Source organism: Barbatula barbatula (genome assembly GCF_947034865.1).
Source record: "Barbatula barbatula genome assembly, chromosome: 17".
Lineage (NCBI taxonomy): Eukaryota > Metazoa > Chordata > Actinopteri > Cypriniformes > Nemacheilidae > Barbatula > Barbatula barbatula.
Window position 1 is genome coordinate 9,566,886 of NC_136780.1, and position 22,250 is coordinate 9,589,135.

The following is a 22,250-nucleotide window of genomic DNA, read 5'->3' on the forward strand; positions in this document are numbered from 1 at the left end:
GCGCCGACGGCTAACCAGCCAGGGCCGTTTAAAGATGAAAGAGAAGAGAAAGAAACGGCTCAATTTAATCTGCTTTAAAGCCCTTCAAAATAACGTGGTGCTTGAAACTCAGCGAGTGAGAGTTGATTGGGGATAAATAAGTTTCTTACCATGCCTGTGAGCTATTACACCCGTCTCCAACACAGGCGCTTGTTAAAAAGACACGTTTTCATTACAAACTCTAATAAGTCTTAACATTGTTAAATACCAGTCGGGTGATCAGTGAAACAAGCACCGAGAAACGTCCTAAAAAGATTGCATTTTAGCTCCATCTCGTTGGCATGACAGAGTGGAAAGACATTCGACAAATTGTAAGACAAATGTGGAATGAACTTGCAGACTTGAGATGTAGGCTAGGTAAACATTACTGATATTTACGCACGTCCAGATGGTTGTTCGTGGTTCTTGGCCAAAATACATGCATCAGTTATATGCTTTCATGTTCCTAATACACTCAGTGTTTGAAACAAATCTAAGGCAGTGGATGAAATTTCCAATCGTGGATTGTCAGTTCGTATATCCGTAATCCAATAGCAGCGACTCTTTCTGCGCTCAACGCTAGTCCATGTAATGAGTCCGCTGCGTTTAGGCGCGCACGCACGCACACACACACACACACAAATTGGGTTTAGACAATGCCAATTTTAGAAACATTTTTAAACACAAGCAAATTGTGCTCAAATGTTCCAGAGAGATAATAGGCTACAATCACAAGGTAAAGAGAAGTCACAGTGCAACATGAAACTGCAGCTTCTCGTTATTGTAACACATCAAAATGAAAATCATCTGTCGTTTTTATTGGGTGCGATGACACGAGGGCTCATTAAAACTGACCTATTTCCATCGAACTGATGTTGAAATAGCATAAGCATAACGACAAACTGAGCACCCCACCTCTTAACCACCTATCCAAACGTCAGCTATGAAACACAATAGTGATTTCCAAAAAAAGAGCAGTGGGTATTTCCAAACAAGAATAAAACATTTTGCACCCTCCAAATCTCATTCTATTCCAACAGACGATTCGATAATATTACAAAACTATCTACCAGCGGGGTGTATTGAATAATTCATCTCCCTATAGTTCCCCCCTTGGCCTTTTGTTACAAAGTTTTCCCCCCTTTTACGGAGTTTTGAATGTGAAAAGACGGGTTCATTCCTCCATCTGAAGCCTTGCTTTTAGGCTTTACTTTGTAGCACAGATTCTTTTCTTTCGCTCAAAATAGCTTCAATGAAGCAGAGATCTTTAGACCGAAGTTCATCTTCAAGTTTAAGAATAAACTGGCACAAAATACCGTTTTAAAAATAATGTTTTGTAATATTGCTTTGGATAAGCAAACAATACTGCCGCTCAGGTTTTGTATGATTAAAAAATAGCCTAGTGTGGCACTCTGACTGCGAGTGTCCACATTGGTAAATATATATTTAGTTACCGATATAGCCCACTTTAAACATGTGGGGGAAATTATATAGCATTACAACATTTGTATAAAAATTAATAACGGGTTGAAATCTTAACGTGCAAATAAAAGGTCCGTATTATTCCATGAATCAGAGGGCAATGCTGAACCTATGGTCTGTAATTGAAATTGATTGCCACATCGGTCATCTGTCAGTTACCATTTTCAAGGGACCGTTTACTCGGCGTCAAATGAGTGTGTTGTACAAATAGATCAAGGCCTAAATACCATCCGTCAGGGCCAGTATAAATACACACTAAATCGAATGACTAAATTGTCATTTAACAGGCAGAAAAATCGTAGCCAAGACGCTGAATACAGACACAAAAAACGATTTAATGTGTAAACCTCCAAATAATGTTTAAATAAAAAATAATTTAAAAGCATCAATAGGTAAGCCTTTCCGCATTGTAAACTCAAAAGAATATTTAATTTATTTACCTTTTTCTCCCAGTATACCGTCAATGCTGTGCTTAGTCTTTTTCTCCCCACTTTCATCTTTTTTGTCGAAATCGTCTTCGTCGTCTTTCTTGCCGAACCTCGCACGCAGAACGCGGCTAATAGAACTTACTGATGAAACAAAAAACTAAAATTAACAATCACGAGGAACAAAATAATAATAATAACTGGAGTTCAATATTAAAATTAATTGAATCTAGAAAATAAAATTGGGGTTTATAATCTAGATCATTTAAATTGGAGGTTAATTAATAATAGTTCGTGTTATTATCCATCAAATCCATGACAAAATAAATGTGACGGAAACTGCGCTTGAGATCTGAGCTGAATGTGATGTTTGCATGATAAAAAAAGGGTCTGCTTACCAGATGAGGCCTCACCTGAGGGAATTGTACTTCTGTCACAAACACCGTCCTTCAAAAGTTTGTCACGAATCTCCCAACTGAACATACCGGGATTTTCGCGTTTATATTCTTCGATTCGCTTTTCCACGTCGGGTGCTGCCACTTGCTTTTGATGTTAATTCAGCAAGAAAGTACATAGATGCGAACAGAAAACAAAAAAGAGAAGAATTGAGAGCACAGTTAATTTAACTACAATAAATAAATATATCTCCCTGTTTATTTTTTTACAATTTATCGACACTCGTCTGTGTTAAAAAGATATATAGTAGACTACAATAAAAACAATCAAATACTCACTCTTGGTTTACTTCCCCCTATTGCTCCTGGGCGGATAGAGCCAGTTTCTTGATACCGGCAAAGGATTTTGGAAACGCAGCCGTGGGAAACGCGAAGTTGTCGGGAGATCACACAGGGACGGATGCCGTGGTGAGCCATCTCCACTATTTTGTGGCGGATATGATTTGGCAAAGGCCTGCCATTGATGAATACTCCGCCAAGCTGATTCACCCGACCTTGACCCAGAGGAGTTGAAACTGTTTGGTAAAGAGATATGAATTAAATCTAACTTTTCCAGCCTATACTCCAGATTTCGTTCATTATTATCGTCTAAAACACACATGCAACTTCGTCAAAAGAAAGGTTAATATCATACAAAATCAAGTTCGTTTTCTTAAAGCATATGCTATTCTGTATACAACACCTCAAGAGAATTTTTGGTGCAAAAATACTATTACTGAAAGAACGAAAATGTTTAAGTACAATCTTATGATTTAAATTTTAAAATATAAATTGGTTTAAACATTTTCCATTTTAGAAGTTGTCCAATATGCAAACATGTTTTTAACAGATTTCTCTTGGAAATATCTTAGAAGCCATGGACGCGTCCTGCTTTTTTATTCGCACTCATGTTGTTCAAATATTAGTATAATCCTTTGATATGCATTCTGGGTTAATTTGGCCAGTGGACCACTTCAGTAAATCCTGGACTGACGAGAGGCAGAAGTTTTATTTGAGCCACTTAAACACGAACCTTGCCTGTAAAAATGCCTAGATAAAAATGCATGCGAAATATGTTACTTAAAAGCTCTGTGTAGTTTAATAAAGTAAAAGAAGATAATCATTAAACCATTTGGGTAATATTTTTAACCTGTAAGAAACGAATTTGGCTATTGCGAACACCACAGTCTAAACAGGCGCTTGCGTAAGAGTACAACAAATGTTAACATATTTGTCAAAAATAAACCAAAGTATAGGCCTACCTGACTTGCAATATTAATTACAACTTAACAAGATGCATCCTACACCTGTCCAACAAACCTTCCAGGGGGAATCCTGTGCGAGGATAGTTCTGTCCTGGAGCCGGTCGCATCATTCTCGGTACTGCACCCGGTATAGATGACATTCTGCTTTTAATAAATGACGAGGCACAAAAAGGCTGACGTTTAAACTGAGAAAGCCAGTCCAGGTTTGATGAGTGTTTCCCTGCTGACTAAAATGCATTCAAGTCCTCTCTTTTAAAAAGAGAAAATATAAAAAATATCCAACCAGATTACTGCGCAAATAAGAAACCTCCCAAAAAATCTAACAAAGATAAACAATTCTGCCGTCTCGTGCGGAGGGGGGCACAATAACTACTGCTGGAACAAGATGCAGCGCGCGCCAGGGAGGGGGTACACTCCAAACGCTCTCCAGTGAACAAAGGTTACTTAATTCTTTGCAGTGTTTTCTTAAAAGGTCTGATAGTTTTGGATGGCAAAGTCTGCTTAGGGGTTGGGAGTAGCTGAAGTGGACAACTTTAGCGTGCGGTGTAGGAGGGGTGTCGCGCGCGCCGATAGGCTCATGCGGTCTTCTTTTATTCATGTGGGCATGGAGGGGAACGAGCAAGTTTTTTCGACCAATCACAAAAAGCAGAGAATAAGACAAACATACTCGCAGTGCCCAGCTTTTCATTCACTCTGCCTTTGTGCAGAAAACAATTGACACTACTGATAACGTCAAAGTAAAGAAAGTTGTGTTATTATAAAATGTAGATACGCGTCTTTATGTTAAGATATAGCCTGTAATGTATTGTAAACCATTAGTTCAAGTCAAAGCAATGACACTGCAAATTGTGAATGATTAAAAATATGTATGCGGAGGTTTGTGCTATCGAATTATACAAAAATATACAAGTACGCCATCATCTACATTTGTACATTGGGAACCTAGAATTGTTTAGCACAGTAATGGTTTTTGTAAGTATTAGCTAATCGTGCGTAAAAGTCGATTACGCATTGGTCTATAATACAAATTAAACGCCAACCTTCATCAGAAACGAATGATCGTTGTGTACTTTAATTCATATTGACTACCAACTATTAGAAAATACATTCCAGGTTCAGTCAGAAAGTGGAACTCCCAAAAGAATTCCACGAATGAATATGACATTAATAAAAACGTGGACGAACATGCAGGGTAAAAATGATCTTGTTGCATACAGGTGTCCAAAATAAATAATAATTGAATAATTGAATCAACTGGACTTCGTAAAAACTTAAAAGATTATACACTTATGTAGGCTACATCCAAACGCGTAGTAAAAAATATAGACATTTTGTGACATGTCTGTTAAAAGCTATAGCATATGTTTTTGTAGTAGTGTTACTATACATACAATATGTTTTATTCTTAATGTGTAACCAAAATTAGTTGTAAGGTCCCCGCATCAGGTTGTGATACTGTCCAATCGTTACCATATTCCTGTTGGTTTTATTTTAAGTGTAAGGAGGAATCTTGTTGAATTATAATATTTACGGTTCATTTGATTAACTACCGGCAAAACTACAATTAGTAGCCTAATTGACAAGAACAAAGGGGTTGTTTAGGCGTGCCTGTGTGTGCCAAAATTGTTTAAAAACCTCAAACGTGGCCATTCAACTTTAAGGACAGGCAGCAATGACTTGAAAGCGCTTTGTTGTTCACAATGCCATCGTTAATTTGTGTGCATTGCTGGTTAATATATAGGCTACTTCCACATGACTACGCATGTCACATCCCAAGGGACCAACAACTTGAATGGCTTTGTGGTCAGTTAAATAGACAGCAGAGTAATGCAAGATAGCCCGTGCAGATGTGAAAAACTGTTGTTACAAGTTGGGCAAATAGTTTCTATATTTTCAAAAAATCAGTCTGTATGGATACAACCAATTTGGTTTAGATAACACACGAGGTGTCACATTTAATGTAGACAATTTAGTTGTTGAATCGACGACTAGGCTTTTCAGGGTAGCTTTTTAGCCAATGTCTATTTAAGCCGATTTTTTATAATTCTTGACAGCCTATGTCTAATTTGGGTTATAATCAATGGATAATGAATGAATCCGTTTTACCCCATTGCTCAGGTACACCGAAGTGTTTTTCAACTATTCTTTATACTGATAAACAAAAAGCTAGTTTCTTTTTGGACATGAGCTGAATAAAAAACTCAAGGTTTTTTGTGAAGGTCTTGCTATGTTTGTAAGATGAAACATTTAATTGCATATGCTTTCCTGACATAATATAAGACAAAACAATAGTATGCACCTCGATGACTTGCTACAAACTATAACCTGAAACACAGAATTGAAAAACACGTCTTGGTTCTCAAGAATGATATAAATATGAAAAAGTACAAATGTGTGTGTATTGTTGAAAACTTCTCAAAAGAAGTCATTTAAAATGACGGCCACATAACTTACCACTAGATGGCAATAAAGTACCAAATAATACAATTCGGATACAGATAAGGTTTTATTTTTTTCTGGACTGTTCCCAGACACAACCTTTTAGTACAGTAAGGATACTGTGAATCATGTTTGATCTAATAACCAGCTGTTGCAAAACAAACGAAGATCCACTTTGTAAAGTCACACATAAAAATAATAACAAATGCAGGAAACATCGGAATCCCTCATTCACAGACCTTCCAAATTCTTGTTAATTAATATTGAAGATAAATTAACATTAAACACTAAAAGTCTTTAACTTTACTGAAAATTCTTAAAATAATAATTGAAAATTGACTCTCCCAATGCAGGATGGCTGGCTGAGGACATAAAGAGGAAGAGCATGCAATGGAAGGGGAGCGGTTAGCAGGTGCACCAGATCACACAAAGCCCACCAGACTGATGTTGACTTCCATATGAGACTTTTAGTATAGAGGCAGACTCACATTCCAGATGGAAGCATTTAAGGGTGTTAAATCACTTGCTCGGTAATGACATTTTGTTCCCATACATCAGTGAGGTCAAGGAAAGGAATTTCTGTAAAATAAATTTTTTCATGAGCATTCCTACCCATTTCAGGCATAGTAGCTCAACAAACTTCCCTTATTTGGGTTTTGATGTAATAACATATTAATAACTCAAATGATCCAAATACGCAAACACTGTTAATATAAAAATAAGAAACAAATATACCCTAAACTGTTTAGAGTTATTTGTCAGTCAGGCCCCCAAAACTAGACATCTAGATAAACAAAGATATTTATTCACTGAATTAAATATTTCAGATTTACTGTTACTTCGATGTTATATGGTAGACGGACAAAAATGAGCACATGCTAATGAAAAAAAAGACTACAACATATTCAGCCAGACAGTCAGTACGATTTGGTGGAAAGAAGCTTTAATGAATAAAAAATGACCACAAAAACAATAAGCAAAGTACGTTACCATCTGCTAACAAAAAACATGTGGAACAAAATGTCTCTCGAATGCAGAGAAACTAGCTTTTACAATAAAATAAATAGAATTTCAATTCAAGTGCAATGACAGATATATTATTCTCTTCTCCCCCATCTTTTATTCACACATAAAATTCACCATGAAGGCTCTCGGGATGCATCCATATGCCAGGCATGTGATTTTGTCAAGCAACACCAAACCACTGCACCATGAATTCGTGTCTGTTCCTCTCACACGATACCTCCTCTTTTGTTCAAACTCTTTCATGTGCTGGTGTGCGCTGTGAAGTCTGATGGGGAGACATGTGCGAGCGTGAATAGGTCATGACCGGGAAGGTCATGCTACGTGGGGTGCTGCTCTCTGTCTCTAGCGTTCTCACTTAACCCCGTATACGCAGGGGCTATTAACTCCTCAACGCATACAAACCAGAGGTCACGTTCAGACATTAAAGTAACCCGAGCTGATCCACAATCACTCTGTGCCATTCAAAACCTAGGTAGGGTTGCGGCAGCCATTCGCAAGTTCTTTCTAAAATGTCCACACTAGAGGCTTAGTAACTAGTAGTTTGTAACTAACTCTGTACCTTACGGGAGGCTTCCGTAAATATTTGGTTCATACGTAACGCTTCGACTAAGTTGAATGGTCCAACTCAAAATATTTAGTAGTGCTTAAGTTGTAACTTAGTACGCGTTTAAGTCAAAACTAGGCTAAGTTGTAACTTATGCACAGCTGGTGCAACCAACCCTGATGGATTATATCATGTAGCTGATAGTGCTGGGCCTACAGATCAACATAGTCCACTTAGTCCACAAAACATTAACTCTTTAACAACAGTGTCTAAAAGTGTTTGAACCAATTATGTATTTTTGCATATTGTTACCACGGAATACCATTTTTACACTGATGAAATGTTTAACTAATCCTGTAAATGCATTAAACTGACTCATCATAAACAAAACACAGAGATTCATTATTCATTCATTTATCTGTCCTCAAGTCATTCGTTCTTAAAGTGAACAAATCAAAATATGTACCTTTTTGGTTGACACTGGGTTTGCTAAAAATCATTAAAATGATTCTTGAGTGTTTCGTTCATGAAGAATCATAGTTATGTCTTCAGAGGTTTGGGGATGGAAGCTCTGATGACACAATATACAGAAAACCAGACATTTTAAAGAAATCACAACTGTATGATAGCATCAACTATGCAATGTTTAATAAATACGTTCGTATAGTCCACATTAAATATTTATCTATTCCTAAATTGTCAATATGAATCTATTTAGTGTGTATCGGTATGGTAAGCTTCATACAGGTCTGAATAGATGGCTCAGTATCAAGTGAGTGGAGGTCACCGCCCTAACAAGACGATTCTCAAGGTTTATCAGCATGTGATAGACTGGACGTTTTTGTGGCATAATCGGTTAGTCCGGACCTTTCTAGAAAATGTCAGAGAAGAAAGAAGTCTGTTTCATGTGGATGAAAGTAACCTTCCCAATTTTACATGCTGCCCCAATTGGTTTCACTAAATCAATCCGAAAGACTAACGCATGAAGAGAATCACTTGATGCCCCTTGTGGCTCTCCTTAGCTCTGACTTTTGCCCCTTGTGTATGTACTTGCTCCTTTTAAATAAAAATAATTTAACTTAAAATGTCTGTCTGAACTGTAAGGAAAAATCATTACACAAGATACCTATAGCTGCCAGCAACAACAGAACACAAATGTTTATCTGTCAACTTAAATTTTTATCAGTTTAGAGAATTTCGCCGCATTACAACAATTGAAGTAATCGATTTTTAAAGTACACCAACTGTGATCTGTCTATAAAACCTAAACATTGTTTTTATTTCCCCTTTTTATTCGAAATTAGTCTGAGTTAGCTGGCAAGCATTAAACAGGGCATCAGCATTGAATCAAATCAAATTACTTGGCAACATTTGTCTCAATTTAGTTACAGCTAACACTGAAACACAAATGTTGGTTTAAATGATAATCTAATTGAAATAGAGGAAATGTTTCTCCATACCGCTCAAGAAGGCCTCAGTTCATATATTAGAGATGAAAATGATGGGAGGTTCCATCCTTTTCCATTTTTGTATACAACATTCCTTAAGTGCTTCATGATGCCAAAGAACCACCATTTTCAGCTGAATGATTTAATTAGGAAACTTTAACAAGGTTCCTAAGAGCTTTTCTGTTTCATAATGGTTCTTTAGATTATAAAAAGGGGATCGCATTAGAAGAACCTCTAAGGAATCGGTTCTTTGGGGAACCAAAAATAGTTCTTCTATGCCATTGCTGTGAAAAACCTTTTTTTAGCAACTTTTTTTAAGAGTGAACCTTGAATAGATATGATGTTCTAAAAATGGTAGTTAATCCCATTATTAAATACAAAGAAAGTGTGTAAATATTTCTCTTGAAAATTACATTTCAAGTTTACCAACAATTAGTTTAACACATGGGGCTGTTTGCAGTATAAGCAAGTAAAAACAATCTTTACCTTTCGAAATGCTAGTTCACTTACTGTTTTTAATTATATTATGCATATTCTTTGGGTCCACACACAAAATTGAAAAGTTTACAATTTTTTAATCTCATAAAAAGATACAGTATAGCAATCAGACTGGCCTAATAAATAATAAAACAAATTCTCTAGCTGGTAAAACACACAGCCTTGTGTTCGTAAAGGGTTGTAAACATAGCTAATTTAGTATGGTTGGTTATTTTTTGCACTTGATGAAGCGTTATCAGGTCATCCCAGCATCTCTAACTTGTTTTTTCATAGATGATTATGACTGGAACAGACAGCTTTGGAATCCAGAAGAGCATGAGACCTTCATGCGGGGATGAGCCACCTCCGAGATCAATGTCTGCATTTTGTCTATCAAGGACTCCAGATCCACCATGCAAGATGCATTTTGTTTGCTAAATAATTATCTGAAGTCTCTATTCATTTTCAGATTTTTCACACAAAAACAGAACGCATGATAATGACGCTGTATGGTTGAATAACATTTCTAGTCTTTATTTGGCACAATAGGTGATTAATGGAGTAAAATCGCTTCTGGTAATTTGTCTGCATTCATTGACTTTAAATGCCATTTACCACTGAATAGAATGCAGTAAAGCCGTTTTTCAAATCTAGAGAGAGTTTAAAGGATGTCAACATATAAGATCATGAAGCTCGCCTTAATATCCTAAATGAATTTCCTTACCTTGGGTATACCTACTTTTGATCAGTAATTGTGCAAATAGCATTCATACCACTCTTAAAAGTTTTGTGTGCCTTTCAGCTTCATTAAAAACAATATAAAAAAAGCACAACCTGCATGGTTTGCAAAAAGTAATACTTCTAAGTTTGTATATACTGTGAAGTTTTTATTATGACATTCTGGACTAGCAGTTTACATGTTTATCAAAATGATAATTGTAAAATACAATATTTTTGTAGACTTTCATTCAAAACAACAAATCCTCAATGGTCTAAAGCTGATAAAAGTCAACTAAATGTTCAAAAACTTTAGTAACAGTTTCTAAAACATTTGTAAATATTTATTTATTACTACAAATATTTATTATTAATAATGTTTATAGTTGCTCGTCATAAGCGTTTTTCTCAAGAATCGGGAACTAAAAGTACCTCCCCCTACAGATGAAATCCCATTATAGTAAAAAAGTTTGGCGACTTTATTATATATTTAACATGAAAGTTAATTTGTGCGTGTATCTGTCTTGTGCACTCCGACTGCTATTCATATAAGTGTTTTGAGTTTAAACACCCTAGCAGGCGTATTATAACCTCTCTGTAGTATAAGAAATTACTTTTAAAAACTGGCAACTTACAGTGTTAACAGAGTGTAACTTGTTAACGTTTGTTTGTAAATAAGTAGCATAAACTGCCAAGGTAAGGTTTCTTTGTTCATTAAAATTACAATGCTTTGTTCATTAATAATAGGCTACCAAATGTAAAATGTTATCATTTAGATTGTGAAAACCTAATAAACTTAGGTTAGTAGAACTTTAAAATTAACCAAGGTTAAGAAATTAAAAATATTACTTTGCGCATAAATTATAGCCTACCTTATTATAAAATGCTTACCATAAACAACTGCATTGTCCTTCTCCAATCTTTTAATGGGTCGCTTTCAATACTGCACAAAAATTTTAAATGTTCCTGAATAATCATGGTCTTCTGATTATTTTAACATAATGTATAGGCTACTTAAAAATTATTCTGTACCCTATATCACATTATGACAGAGCAGACATCATAAAACGATGATCCAATGCTCCCGCGAATAAAACGTCTGATATTATACATTTTCTAAATATGTTTGATAATGTCTAGCGAGAACAGACAACAGAAGATATTTTTTGTAATTTCCTGAAACAGAAAAAGTGTGATGCGAGTCTGACGGAAGGGATTGGGTGGTTTCTTTCCAGCACAACGCGCTGCATTTACTGTAACATTAGTTTATATTATCGATATAATGGAGGATCAAACCAGAGAGACATACAAGATTAAATGAGTGGGATGGTTTTAAAAAAATTTAACCGGAAAATCGTTTACCCTGCGTCGAACGATGCGGAAGTTAGAAGCCGGAAGCGTGACAAAAAGCGTCTGGGTAAAAGTTTCGTAAGACTTGAAACGCCTTTTTTTTTACTCAAAACCAACAAGCCACGCCCACGGATCTGACTCGAAGCTCAACACAACGCGGAGCAAGTAAAAATAAAGGACAATGTTTTACCGCCATCTGCTGGAAAAATCGAGGGCTACATTTACATATATTCAACAAGTTGCTTTGATGCATTTAAGCAAAACCATGCTTGTCCAAAAACGATTTAACCAGGCCGTCAAGTTATTTCACAATAGAGAAACGCGTTCGGACGTTTTCAAGTATAGTGGATCGAACTGTCAGGTCAGAGCTAAATTACCTTTACAGTTTAATTAAAGTGGCCCAAGAAGATAACATTTTATTGGGTTCACAGTACCAAAGACCTATAGCAGAAATACAAGTATTTTTATATTATTATGAAATAAAACTGGGAAAAGGTATGAAAATTGGTTAAAATTGTTCTAAACATAATGGAGGGATGAACTAAACCAGCACGCACATTTGTTTTTCAAGAAACAGTAATGTAATGGCTGTATTTGACTTAAATATGAGTCAGTAAATTAAAAGAACAGGGAAATACAATTCTAAAAAGTTTACGAGATTTTCCTAATGTTTATTACAAGACATTTAATGTATAGAAATTAAGCGGTTCCAAAAGCAACCTCGTAACTCTAATTGAGTTTCCCGTCTACTAGAAAATGAGAATATAAAATGAACGTTACCTCATCCGAGATTAGTACGCCCAAAGAATGATTCAGATGTCGACTTTTGTCGACACATGTAGGAAATCGACGGTGCAGAGACCTCAGCAAGGCTAGCACAACTGCAACACAAAGTCAAGTGTTAACGGCCCTGTGGATTGAAGTCAATTAACAGATTATTTCAGAAAACAGAAAATGGATCATATCCTAACCCAAAATGCATCTGTTCGGTTGCGTCGACGTTTTGCCCTGTATGCAGAGACGGCATCTACCAAGTTCAATGATCAAGTAGAACAGGCCTATGGTTTAAGCCAAAGTCGCCCTGTTTGTAAACACCTGTCACTGTATTCATGAAATGTCTTGTTTATTAACAAAATCTATCTGTGTATATAATTTGCTAATTAAATGTTCATTACCGTTATAGGACTAGTTTTGAAAGTGACATGGCAGCATGGTTCGCAAACAGGGACCCATGTAAGTAATTTCCTGTTACTTTTAGATTTTCTACATAATGCATTGTTTACAGCAAGTTGGGTTTCACTGCAAAGACAGGCACAGGATAAAATGGTCAATGGACTGTTCTACAAGATTTGATCATTTTACTGATCTGATTTTAGATAGCGGTTGAAAGCATTGAGTACTTGAGTCTTACTCTTTATGGTGGAAAACTTTTGCATTTGCATTGGAATACACGTTCATTATCTTTGTTTTGGGCTAAATTAAAAAGAGCTGTATCCTCATCTCCTCATCATTCCTTCTTAGCCTAGAAGTAACAGGGCAACCTGCTGAATCTTCTTGTACTCCCAGGCATGTCCCTGCAGATAAGCAGACTATTGGACCAAACAGCTCATCTCAATGTTAATTTAAAACACACTTCTGACCCCACTTGAGTCACTATATGAGGGAAAAAGCCGGCAATATAAACACCCTGTAGTTCTTAAAGTTAGGCTTGTGTGGTTCTGACAGGGTGAAAGAACACAATGGAGTGTTTAAGGAAACTTCAATGGCAATTATTCTAAACAAAATCTTTACAGGCAGTAGGAAAAATCCTTGGAATAGGCGACTGAAAAATAAATCTGTTCATTTACATACAGTGAGGGACCTAATTATTTGATCCCCTGCTTTGAGTTTGCCTGCTTACAAAGAAATTAAGGGTCTATAATTTTTTATTTTAAAAGATGTATATAAAGGTTATAAATTGATTTGCATTTCAGTCAGTGAAATAAGTATTTGAGTTTGGAATATCAACCAGCAATAATTCTGGCTCCACAGATTGGATATGTGCCTATATGGATCACAGATTAGTCCTGTTTTAAGAAAGTACTCCTGAGTCAGATTGTTGTGTATATAGAAGATGCCTGCCAATAGAATATGTATCTTCCATTTCAACCTCTCCACCACCAAATGGTTTCAAAGGATGTCAGACCAGACGTAGACCTGCAAAAACCTTGAATAGGCTTGAGACAGAAACTTGGTGAGATGGAGACAACTGTTACAGACGCTTGGTGAGATGGAGACAACTGTTGGTGCGATTATTTGGAAATAGAAAAAATACAAAATAATTATGATTTGCCCTTGGTCTGGAGCTCTCTGCAGACTCTCCCTAATGGGGTAAAGATGATCATGAGAAAGGTTAAATATCAGCCCAGAACTACACGGAAGAAGCTTGTTAATAATTTCAAGACAGTTGGGACCACAGTTAGCCATTGGTAACACGCTATGCCACAAGAAGCCTCGCCTGGCTCGTCTAAAGTTTGACAATGAACATCAAAATGATTCAGAAAAGGCTTTGGAGAAAGTGTTGTGAGACCAAACATGACTCCTGTTTTTGGAGAGAGAGAAATGCTTACTACAGACACAATTCCTACAGAGAAACAGTGTTGAAATTATTATTCGGGTACAGGATGACGCTGAGGGACGGGCCCATGTACTGTAAAATCTGGGACAAGAACCTCCTTCCCTTATCACTGAAGATGGGTCGTGGATGGGCGTATAACATGACAAAGACCCAAAACATATTGCCAAGACAACCAAAGAGTGGCTTAAGGAAAAGCACATTAAATGTCCTAGCCAGTCTCTAGACCCTATTGTCCTAGAAAGTCTGTGAAGGAGGCTAAAACTCCAATTTGCTGAGCAACAGCCAAGAAACCTTAAAGATTTTCAGAGGAGTGGACTAAAATGTATTCTGACACATGTGCAGACGTGGGGACCAACTATCAGAAATGTCTTAACTCTGTGCTTGCCAACAAGGGTTTCTCCTCCAAGGACCAAGTTATGTTTCGCTCGGGGATCAAATACGTATTTCACTGACTAAAATGCAAATCAATTTATAACCTTTATATAACAGTTTCCCCCTTATTTTTGATATTCTGTCTCTATCGGTTCAAATAAACTTACAATAAAGATGATAGACCCTTCATTTCTTTGTAAGCAGGCAAACTTACATATCTGCAGGGGCTCAAATAATTATTTCCCTCACTGTATGTACTGTATGTATATATTTTAGGTTGACCAGTGGCCACTTCTATTCAGAATAAATTACAATCCATTTCCTGCCCTTCCTTAAAATCCAATATTCTTGCAGATGTTTCATTATTTTTCAAAACGTGACACATTTATATGTGACACTGATAGAAATTAACAAAAATAAAACATTAAAATGAATATTATGTTCAAAAACATATTCATCAGAAAGGTTTTCATGCAGATTTCTTTTTCTTCAATTCATGCATTTTTATTTAAAGTCTGGATTGTACATAATGCTGGATGCCCCATTTGACAATTGTAAGTATTAGTATCATTTTCAATAACTTTGAAAATTCTTTAACATAACTGTACTCCACAAAACATATTATATATAACTTTTGCCTGTTTACTCTAACAAATTATTTTGACTTTTATGATGGGCCTACTTTTATTCTGATAACATGACACATTTCAGACTTTAGACAGGAGGTGGTGCTGTTAGACTGTTTCAATCAATCTGACAGAGCTCAAAGCTCTCGCAAAACCACTCGTGCTAAATATTTTATTGAAATACAAAGTATAACCTTCATGAATGTTAACTTGATTGTTAGAATAATCAAGTCCCGTCTATAAAAGTCTATAAAAAATATTTTTACGCCCATTAGTTAGGTGGTAACATGCAAAGTAATGATTGTCAGTTTAAAGAATAAAAAACAGTGGTGACTCAATGTGGGTAAATTTCTTTAGAAATATTCCACTTCTCTGTAATATCTGATATATTGATTTGTTGGTACTTTAAAGGAAGTGACTTAAAAAGATTAACATTAAAATTTTCACTGCTTAGAGGAAACACAGCAGAGATATGACACACAGTATCCACAATAAAGCTGATACCACCTGTGAACACGTCCACCATTCTGATCAGGGAGCGTAGTGTGATACCTAAATATCCATAAGCAACTGCACAATAAGTCCTTTCACTAAAGGTCCAATGTGTATTTTTTTGGAGGATCTATTGACAGAAATGCAATGTAAAAATACGTAGTTATGTCTTTAGAGGTGCAAGACCTTAAATAATGAAGAGTTGTGTTTTCATTACCTTAAATGAGCTATTTCTATATGCAATATTTCTATCTACGTAGGCCTACATCACAGGCCCCTTCACATGGAATTCGCCATGTTATTTCTACAGTAGCCCTGAAAATGATGGCTTTGTTTTATACACAGATTATGTTAAGCACGATGTGTCTCAGTAACTATTGCTCTTTGTATGACATATCGCTTATTGCTCCCCGAACTCTTTGTAAGTCGCTTTGGATAAAAGCGTCTGCTAAATGACTAAATGTCAATGTAATGATCCAAGATTTTGAAATCTGGAAATATAGCCTGCCATTCATCTGCCGCTCTGATTCCACTCGCAACGCGCAAAACAATGCAGGCTCATTCAAATCCAAGGTACCAAACGCTATTATCGCTCACATGTGTTTTATTGAAGGAAATACGCTTTAATCGGCTAAAGCGCACACGCAGGGATTGGTACCCTGGTGCGCACCCGTGTCACAGATTTTACATTAGCGATTTTTCATGCAAACGGTTCCCCGTTGCGGACTAAACTGCAAGAGTGAAAGGCATCTGAAAGCAACCTAAGGGGGGCCTCACCCAAAGATCAGCCTATAGGGCCCCTATAACCTTAATCTTCCCCGGAGCCATTGGTTGCAATTTGCAACCTAAACGCTAGACGCCGCTAAATTTCATACAATGGACCGGTTTTGAAAGCTTGTCACAAAACTTAAAATACATTGCACATGTATATGCACTGTGACTTAAAAAGGAAACAATGTGTGTATAAATAAGTTACTTTATTTACTTAAATAGATTGATGGTGTGAAAAACTACACCAATACTGTACATTTTATAAATGTTTCCTCTGTGTTCGAGACAAAGGTCAGTTAACAATAAGCATTACAGAAATATATAATAATAATAGTAAACTGTAAACAGTTATTGGTTTGATAATTGTCCAATTCTAAAAAGGGTCAAAAAGGACATTTGGTGAGAAACAAAAACACAAGGTCAGGAGCGCATGGCCTTTCTAACCTCCTTTCATAATCTCTTCTTCAGTAAAACAACTTCATGGTAAACAGGTATGAAAATACAGTAAAATACCATTCGTCAACTCATTTATGTCCAGTGTTCTGGACTACAGATGGAGCAGTGGCTGTACGGCCCTTGTAACAGACGCAACTAATGAAAATGATTTTGCTCTTAGCAAACATAGTATAGTAGTGCTTCTGTCACATCTGAGTGGTGAAAAAAGCAGCAAAGCACAAAGATATCATAAAGAAAAGATGCGATTAACAAACCTCACTGAAAACGTCTAAAAATCTAAAACTATCCAAACTTGTCTAGTGTGCTTTTTTTAAACATTCCAGATCAGTGCTATTGGTACAACTTTCAAAAATAATGTCAATTGTGTGCATGGTCTTAATAGAGACAGCTTTTTAATTCACAATAAGACCAGCTTATACTCAGGGTACCCAACAGTGTTAAGAGTGTAACAGAGTATCCCATTCCTTCATAAATGGATACCGCACACTCAAATGTAATACAAAACACACACACAAAGTGACAAGTCGTACATAAATGAAACTTCTAACTGAGCTGCCCTGCAGTTTCCAGCAGTGGTAAACTATCAATCCTTTGTATTTTTTCTGTGTGTGTCGAGGCCAAGAACACACTGTTCAATCGCCAAAAAGGCCAATTAAGTGAAACACTGCAAGAATTAATTCAAAAGTCCAACATATTTTAATCCAGCTTCTATATCCTTCTATTTCAATTCTAACTGTTCCACTTGGGCTTATATCCATTATGAGTAGAGTCGGACTCTTTGAAAAACCTTTCCAACTTGTCCAAGTATCCGGGCCGATGGGGAAGGAGGAAGTAATGGGTATTGCTGACTTTTTTCCCATCTTCAATGATAGGCAGTATACAGGGGGTACGGGGAGCTGTCAGACCCTCACAGCTCGGCTTTTGTTGAGCCTTGCTGACGTACTCAGGATAGGGAGCGAAGCTCTGAGTCGGAGGCATTACACCGTTGACATAAATGGGGAGACTTTTTGGACTGGTGGCACGTGGTATGACTTGAGGGATGGGCTCCCTGGGTGGAACTTCAGGGGGTTTGTCTACATCATCGTCATCAGCTGATGGTTGTCCACCACCCGTGCGCTCCCCAGGGCGAGGACGGTATGGAATGCGAGGCGGTACGTCGGGTTTCTCATGTGGGTGGTTGTGAGGCGTGTGGTGCCTGAAGTTGGCAGCCTTAAAGGATCTAGCAGGTCCAGAAAGGGAGCGGTGTAGCCTGCACGGAGGTCTTTCATGAGGTCTGTCTTGGTCTTCCGTTACTGTCTGCTCCACTTTCTGATGTTCTTGTATCCCTTTATAATAAGCAAAGTTAACCTGTCCGCTTTCCCGGAAACTTCGCCTGCCCAGGAAGCCGTACTGGAAGGATGAGGTTTTAGGGTACCGTGCGGGCACCAGACACTGGTTTTCAGAGGTGCTGGAGAAAAACTCTACCTCGCTGTCATCGGCTTCATCAGGGGACAGGTCGTCCATGTCTGGGAGAGGAGGGAGGGGCTTGGTGCTTCTGGGTGAACAAGAGGGTATGTGCTCATAAACAGAAAGTTTCTGTAATGAGGGAACAACCTGGTCTCCTGCAGGTGGGTGGCACTGGGAGGAAAACAAGAGCTGTGTAGGATTTGACGTCTTGGGAGACAAACACGGAGGAGAGCACGAGCCAGACATCCCTCCTATCAAAATACAGAGAGAGAGAACATAAATGAAAATTCAAGTCAATGTATTGACACATTTGGCAGACAATTATATCTGAAGAATGCATGAGCTTGTGCATTCACTGCAGGGTATCAAACCCATTACGTTTGGTGTCTGTACTGCCACGATCTACCAGTTGAGCTATAGCATACTGTTCTGTAATGCCCACACAAACCAATCGAGCCATAAACATAATTCCAGCTGCACCCTATCATGGGAGTAATTTTGCAACGGCTTTATCTCCCAAGATAGTGTCAGCCACAGCAAGGGATTTATCAAAGGATTTGTTTATCAGCAGAGCAAATTACAATCTTATAACTATAACCTTCTCTGCTTCCTGAGATACATCCGCACACATGCTCCGAGAACAGAGTGTGACTTGACTGTGATACGCAATATTAAAGCGCTGATATGATTTAACATCAAGTAGCTACTTACTTTCAAAGCCCACGGCTGTAGAGCCTTGCTGATACATTCTCAAGCTGTGATCCATGGACTCAAAACACAGTCTGCAAAACACCACATTGGAAGGCTGTTAAAATATTGCGGTGACTAGAGGGAAAGGTTCATAGAGGCTCATTGTCATAACACACACAAACTTCACACCTACCTGTCCATGGTGTCATGTTGTTGATCCCAGTATGGTTGGGCAGAGGCCATACCGTTGAAGAGAGTGGACGATAGTTCTCAAATTGGCAGAACTCATAATCTTCCCATCAGTAAGCAAAACAGTCCTTATATACTCCACTATTACAGCAGTTACAGTATCTGTAGGTAGAGAACAGAGAATTATTGTACAGACAATGTGATACATTTAGGTAAAAGTTAAGCAAAAAGTCAGGTAAGTTCAGATAAAAGTTAGCATTTATTGACGTGACAAAACCTCTCGTGTCAGTCTAAAAAACGGGATCTTTTTTACTTTAAAAGAGACAAGTTACCCCAAAATAGGGTTGTTAACTTTTATTCTGAATGCGATTAATCGTTTTTCATTTACATAATATATGTCTGTGTACTGTGCATATTAATTTTGTATTTATAAACACACACATACAATCTAAAAATAAAGAAAAGTTTATATGTGATTTAAATTGTATATAAATATTAATATATACGTGTATGTATTTCCTTTCATAAATACAAAATAAATACGCAGTGCACAGAATACAGACATATATTATGTAAACACAAACGTTTATTCTTGATGCTAATAATCGTGATTAATCGTTTAACAGCCCAACCCAAAATCATATTTTTTCAATTATTCACAATCACGTCATTCAAAACCTGTATATAATTCTTTCTTCTTTGAAACACAAAAGATATGAGAAATGTCTCAGTGCTTTTGTGTCCATACAATAAAAGTTAATGGGGATGCATATTTTCCATAATAAATTATTTTTGCACTTTTCATGACGAGAAAACATTTATATTCATTGTAAAACAAATAAATAGCTTGATTTAATAACCAATTCTTATTGAAAACCCATCAGAAGTTTGTTGAGGCTACCTGGTCGAGAAGTACTGATCTACAAATCATGCTTCCAAAAATATTATTATTAATAGTAACATGTGTACATCTTTAAATAATAAACTATGTGCAGATGTATTCCTTGTAAAATATGGGCAAGCTGATATGATAAACTGCTGAGCTGAGGCTTCGGTGACGCAAAATCAGTTCTTTAAGACATTACACCCAAACACAATAGGGCATCTGTGTTAGAAAACAAAACCATTCATTGAGAAATGTGCTGCTATGCTGGGCACAAGTCAAAATATAATCAATGAAATACCCATCCAGCCTCCATTATGCAACACATCACATGTTGTGCCCCAGTCAGAACCGTGAAAGGCAGAAAGTAACAATCGTCAATTCTCCCAGTAAGGACCTCCATGCAGATGCTACGGTAAAGCATAAATAGTCCTTTGTGCTTTTGTTTTTCAGCATCGGGCAGCTCTTATCCATGAAAGAGGTGTGAGGTAAAACGTCATCGGCTGCCTGAGAGAAGAGCCAAAATGGACACACATCCACTGTTGAGTTGAACAGCACCTACAGTCTGCCAAACGATAGGACGTTGTCGTCACCTTAATTAAATCCTTCCCTTTAATAAATACGTAATGCTATAATGACATACAAATTCATCTTATAAACGCGTCCGGAGCACATGACCGTCCGTGACACCCACATCCAGAAAAATGACACAAATGCAATCCCGTCTGAAAAACCACACCGACGGACTATGAGAATTCATTTTAAACGTAATAAATTCATTTCCTTTAGCAACATCATTAATGGTTTCATTATAGTAAAAGTGCGTACGTGTCGATTAGCATTTTATTGCCACAGCAGTTTTACTACTACACTAAATGATACATTTGCGATTATGGTTTACTACAAATATAGGCCTACTATCGTTGATGTAGTAAATCGTAGTGATTTCGTAAGATTAATACACAACACAAATATATGTATCGCCGTTTATATGATTTTCGTGTTCTGTTAAGAATTATAATCGTTTTACATTTCCAAGTAATCTGCTGCTGTAGGAAATGAAGATTATAAATGTATGCAGAAGAGCAGAATCAGTCCTGTTTCGCAAACTCGAGCTATCCCACTGTAAATAGTCACAGGTAAATGATAAACTAGGCTACTACAGAAAGAACAGGTCGTACTCATTCACGCTGTCAGTGGTCTTGTAAACAGATCCCTGGAGTGACGTGGGACATGTACGAATCGCAGTGCCAACCTAAAGATCACTCTGATATGCGGACAGGTTGTCAACATCTACTCCGACACACACCCACTGACAAACCCTTTCTGCCGCGTCTGAGTCAGGTGCGACTCATCTCGACTTTATTCCAGTCCAAAGAACAAGCTCGTCTGAACAAACTCGAGCTGTGCATAACTTGCTCTTCTTAATATGTTGACAAACGTCTCTGAACGCATCAAAACCCATGTACAAAATGAAAGTATACTTACTAGTGAAGTAATTCTTAAGAGGTTTGTTTCTTGTGTCTTGCTTATATCGAGCGTACAAGGGACGAGTGCTGTGGGTAATCCCAGCGTATCGCTCACAAAATCAAACAAAACGCACGTGTGAGCGAAGGTACTGCCGCTCCACTTGCCGCTTTCATCATGGAAAGCTGCGCGAGCTGGAAATTATTTATATGAGCGTCTACGTCAGCCTGGAAGCCCCGCCCTACGTCTTAAAGGTACCGTTTAGTGTTTACTTTACGGCATAGAAATTGGTATAGAAATACGACGCGCTGTGCTTTCGGATGTGTGAAATTGTTTGCCGAACCAAACAACCGTGAGGACGTTTCTTTGAACAACCCATTTCAAACGTTTCACGGGAATCGGTTAAGGTTCACAGTTCACACAGATCTGTCAAAACACGTGGGCGTGGAGAGTGGGCGTGTGAGGGTGGTTCCGTGGTGGTTACGCGTTTCCGCCGGTTGCGTCTGTCTATGAAGATGTGTGGTCCTGAATCACCGCTCTAAAACGCAGGCGAGGCGGAATTACAGTTATTTTAAAACATCTCCGCGATTAATCTCATAATAAGTCTTTACATAAC

At 37.4% G+C, this 22,250-nt stretch overlaps 2 protein-coding genes across 3 annotated transcripts in view; both read right to left on the reverse strand.

Annotated features, from left to right (window-relative positions):
- Positions 1-3,764, reverse strand: part of pax7b (paired box 7b) — a gene marked incomplete at its 5' end in the record, with an annotated part of 42,327 nt that extends 38,563 nt beyond the window's left edge. The window contains 4 exons of one of the 2 annotated variants that reach the window (XM_079479111.1): positions 1,941-2,069; positions 2,339-2,468; positions 2,660-2,895; positions 3,680-3,764. In XM_079479111.1, the coding sequence (XP_079335237.1) occupies positions 1,941-2,069; positions 2,339-2,468; positions 2,660-2,895; positions 3,680-3,764 (580 nt within the window). Of the gene's footprint in view, positions 1-1,940; positions 2,070-2,323; positions 2,469-2,659; positions 2,896-3,679 lie in introns of both variants that reach the window. The other variant, XM_079479110.1, reaches the window with a different exon arrangement.
- A 12,556-nt stretch (positions 3,765-16,320) lies between these two features.
- errfi1b (ERBB receptor feedback inhibitor 1b) lies at positions 16,321-21,858 on the reverse strand. Its single transcript, XM_079478192.1, has 4 exons — positions 21,656-21,858; positions 19,289-19,446; positions 19,117-19,187; positions 16,321-18,656 (listed from the first exon to the last, which is right to left on the reverse strand). Exons 2-4 carry the CDS (start codon positions 19,336-19,338, stop codon positions 17,689-17,691), a joined length of 1,089 nt encoding a protein of 362 aa, XP_079334318.1. The 5' UTR covers positions 19,339-19,446; positions 21,656-21,858; the 3' UTR covers positions 16,321-17,688.
- Between the last annotated feature and the right edge of the window lie 392 nt (positions 21,859-22,250).